This window comes from Equus quagga, chromosome 10, assembly GCF_021613505.1.
Source record: "Equus quagga isolate Etosha38 chromosome 10, UCLA_HA_Equagga_1.0, whole genome shotgun sequence".
Taxonomy (NCBI): domain Eukaryota; kingdom Metazoa; phylum Chordata; class Mammalia; order Perissodactyla; family Equidae; genus Equus; species Equus quagga.
Window position 1 is genome coordinate 50,525,299 of NC_060276.1, and position 4,045 is coordinate 50,529,343.

At 43.2% G+C, this 4,045-nt stretch overlaps 1 protein-coding gene across 1 annotated transcript; it reads right to left on the minus strand.

Annotated features, from left to right (window-relative positions):
- Positions 1–939: 939 nt before the first annotated feature.
- Positions 940–2,997, minus strand: PABPC5 (poly(A) binding protein cytoplasmic 5). The gene is made up of 2 exons (XM_046673845.1): positions 2,945–2,997; positions 940–2,412 (listed from the first exon to the last, which is right to left on the minus strand). The coding sequence occupies exon 2, from the start codon at positions 2,273–2,275 to the stop codon at positions 1,127–1,129; it is 1,149 nt and encodes a 382-aa protein (XP_046529801.1). The 5' UTR covers positions 2,276–2,412; positions 2,945–2,997; the 3' UTR covers positions 940–1,126.
- Between the last annotated feature and the right edge of the window lie 1,048 nt (positions 2,998–4,045).

Below are 4,045 nucleotides of genomic sequence, written 5' to 3' on the forward strand. Positions count from 1 at the left end.
AGCCAGACAAAAAGAGAACCATACTGCGGTAATAGCTCTCATATGATAGATGGAGGCATGTGATTTAATCAAGAGAGACACCCTTTTCCTTAACTTTAAAACATCTGTGAATATTATCACATGGATATATTCAACAGTTGCAAGAAGTAATGGCACATTTAATAGAAGATGTCCTTCAAAGTAGCTTTTAAACATCATTATATGAATCATTTACCTTTTATACTGACACAATAAAGCCTGAAGGTAAAATCTTAAAATTAGCTATAGGTAAAGGCAATTCAGTGCAGTTATTCATCTTATTAATTTAACATGACCCAAGCATATGTACTAAGGAGTTTAGAAAAATGAGTGGTATGAATGCTCCTTTTACCGTTCTCAAATATCAAATCTCAGGAAAGATTTTTAAGATAAAACTTGTAATTTTAAGAATTAATGCCTGAAGTGTTAATTTTCTAAGGTAGTGATAGAGAAAACACCAATATGCTTATTTCTCTGGGCATGAAGTCAACAGGGAAAACCCCCAACACTTAGTCAAAGCCCCTATCAAGTCTGTGGTATGCCCACGATATATTAAAAAAGGAAAAAATATAAATAAATAAAGGGAAGAAAGAAAGCTCACATCTTTTTAAAAGAATATTCATTTAAAATAATAATTTAAAGTGAAATTATGGGCAAATGTTAATTGGATCACATACATTTCTCCCTGTTCCGTTGATTTCTCAAAAGCAAGTTAGAATTTTTCACTGCGTCAGACTCAGAAGTAAGGACCATTTCAAGAATATTTTCACAGAAGAAATTAAATTTAATAGTATTATTGAAATAAAGAAGGAAATATACTCAATTACCTCACCTTGACTGGTTTAAGAAGAAAAATGTGTGGAGGAATAAACTTTATTCTACATATTCCTATAGACATTATATCAAAAAATAGTACAAAATGACAGTTTTACAATCGCAAATGATGGTCTTCACTAAAATGAACAAGGTTTTCCAGTTTCACTTTTTTTAAAAGAAAGTACTCACTTAAAAAAACTTGTGAATTGGCATAAAATAACTTCTTATCACAAAATAGCCCAAACTAAGTAGGCACCAGCTTAAGGCTGAAACAAATTGAGTATTCTTATTCTCACCACCTACGCCTGGCCTGGCCCAGGGTGACATGCAGGGGCTTGGAGCCCATTATGCGACCATTCATCTCATCCACTGCTTTGGTAGCCTCCTCGAAAGAGGAGAAGCAGACAACACCAAACCCTTTGCCTTGCCCCACTTCCACCATCACTTTGGCCCGGCTAATTGATCCAAAGGAAGAAAATTCCTCCTTCAGTTTTTCATCATCAATGGTCTCATCCAGGTTCTTAATATAGATAGGCACTCCCGGAGCCCGACTTTTTTCCTTTAATCTCAGCCGTTCAAATCTTCGCCTTAACTCAGCCAGACGTTCAATTTTCTTCTGTGCTCGCCCTACATATAGGACTTTTCCATCGATGGACTTTCCATGCAGGTCTAACACAGCCTTTTGGGCAGCCTCATGTGTCTCATATCTCACAAATCCAAAGCCTTTAGATTTCCCACTGGCATCTCTTATTACCTTCACACTCTCAGTTGACCCATATTCACTGAAAATTTCCTTCAGTTTTTCGTCATCCATGTCATCTCCAAAATTTTTAACGAAAACATTGGTGAAAGTTGCTCTATCTCTGGTTCTGACTTCAGCTGCCCGCTCTTCCGGAAATTTGAATCGGCCAACATACACCTGGCGGTTGTTGAGCCGCACTCCATTCATATGCCAGATGGCCCTATTGGCAGCCGCCAGACTGTCAAAGTGCACATAGGCATAACCTTTAGAGCCGTTGTCATCACATACGACTTTGCAGGAGAGAATGTTCCCAAAAGCAGAAAATAAATAAAAAAGGGCCCTATTGTCTATGGATTTGTCCAGATTTTTGATGAATATATTTCCAACTCCAGACTTTCTTAAGCGGTCATCTGGCTGAGACCACATGAGGCGGAATGGTTTGCCATTAATCAAATCAAAATTCATGGTGTTCAGAGCCCACTCAGCATCCGCAGGAAAGCGAAAGTTGACATAGCCATAGCCCAGGGGGCTGCGGGTCACCGGGTCACGGCAGATTCGGGTGAAGCGCAGAGGGCCAGCAGGCCTGAACTTTTTATATAACATGTCCTCGGTGACATCTGGGTCCAAGTCACCCACGTACAGGGCAGCCTTGAGGTACTTCTTCTTCTTGCCAGCAGGATTAGGCTCCCCACTCCCCATCTCTCTGAGAACAGGGAGGAGACTCTTGGGGGAGAAAAAAGGCTGCTTTCTCTAAGCTATGGGCCAAGCAGCTGTTCACGAACAGAAAAAAGCCAAGGCGAAGGAAGCTAAAAGCAGACTCAGAATCACTGTTGAGGCTGAGAAAATGAAGTTCAGAAACAGCTGGTCAGCAGGCTCAGAACAAACGCATCAGACAAAAAAGCACCCCAATAACGAATCTGTTCTCCCTATGGGGACTCATCTTTTTTCACCCATTCCGATTTAAAATCAGTTTCAAAAGCCAGTAGTAGAAAAGATATTTCCCTTTCCCCGTTAAATCATCAAGCAGCTGGCTGGCTCCCCACATCCAGCATTGCCGGCAGAGGCCTCGCGACCCGTTTTCTGCATAAATATAGGCCTCGAGCTCCTGTTGGCTTAAAATTATATCAACAAGGCCAGGGGCCGAGCGCGTATTCCTCCGCCGGCTGCCTGGCCGGGCTCAGGCGGGCTCGCAGCTAACTAAGGCCGCTGCACACGCTCAGCGTCAGCGAAAGGGCACACTGGACACTTGGTGCGCTGGGGCCATCAGGCAGGCTGCAGGCGGCGGATCGGACAGAGAGACAGACACACAGACACGCGCGCGGGGACCGGAGACCGCCCAGATACCCAAGATGCCCACTGGGTACGGACCGAGTGAAGCGCGGTGATTTCGGCAGCCTGAGACTCGCGGCAGGTCCGGAGGGACTGACTGGCAGACGTGCACTGGGTCAGCTCAGACGCCAGGCGGTTCCGGACAGATGCGGGGCGGAGTCAAAAGAGAAGGGCAGATGCGCGGCGGGCGGGCGGGCAGACAGAGCGCGGACCGATGGACAGGGATTGCTCCTCGCAGGACAGACCGACCCAGGGACGAAAAGCCTGTAGCTGTGGTAGGGCGGGCAGGCGCGCGGGCGGGGCGCGAGGAAACCCGGAACCGTGCTAAGTAACTTCCCGCTTGCTCTGAGCCAAGATTAAAAAAAAGAAAGAAAGAAAGAAAAAGACAATTTAAATGGTTTTTAGATTTTTTTCTTATTTTTGAAATGTTATTTATTTATTATTTTAAAATATTGTCTGCTGGTCCCAAAATCAAAGAAGGAGGTGATGACCTGGGAGGAAAGAACTCTTAGTGAGTTCTTTTAAAAAAAGACTGATCCCCCAAATCATTTCTGCTTAGGAAATAGGATATAGGTTGCATACTTTCCTGAGTGCATTGGACAGTCAGAATTGACAGCTGTACTGTACTCCCAGTCCAGTGCTAAATGATCACAGGGTCAAATAAAACCCAGGGTCACGTTGTTTGGCCTTTATCCTTACTTACTCCATTAAACTCTAACATAATGGTAGCATTATCCCTAGGTAGTAGGCAGAGTTCTTTGCATTGCTCCAGTAAGACTACCATTTTAATGATTGGAGGGCCGTAAAATGGCTTTTAATGGTACTTAGTGCCACAAAACGTTGAAGATGTGCTGCCTTCATAATCACAAATTACAAAATCTTAGTTAAAGAGAGAAAAGCTGCAAAATCAATGCAAAATATATAATTAATGTCTGCAGATGAAGTAAACATGTAATGATATAGGCACTTTGCACAATTAATAACTAATTTTAACGAGTTGTCAACTTTTACCATTGCAGGGAACAGGGCTATAACATTAGACTCAACTTAGAGAATTCCCAAGAAAATCTCTTTTTAGAGTTGCGAGAAGCTGGTTAGGAGAGGAATGTTGCCCTGGCTTCAGACCCGACAGTGTCTATA

What these genes read in the sequence shown, in the direction of transcription:
- PABPC5 (XM_046673845.1), bottom strand. Translation starts at nt 2,275, where the DNA reads ATGGGGAGTGGGGAGCCTAATCCTGCTGGCAAGAAGAAGAAGTACCTC.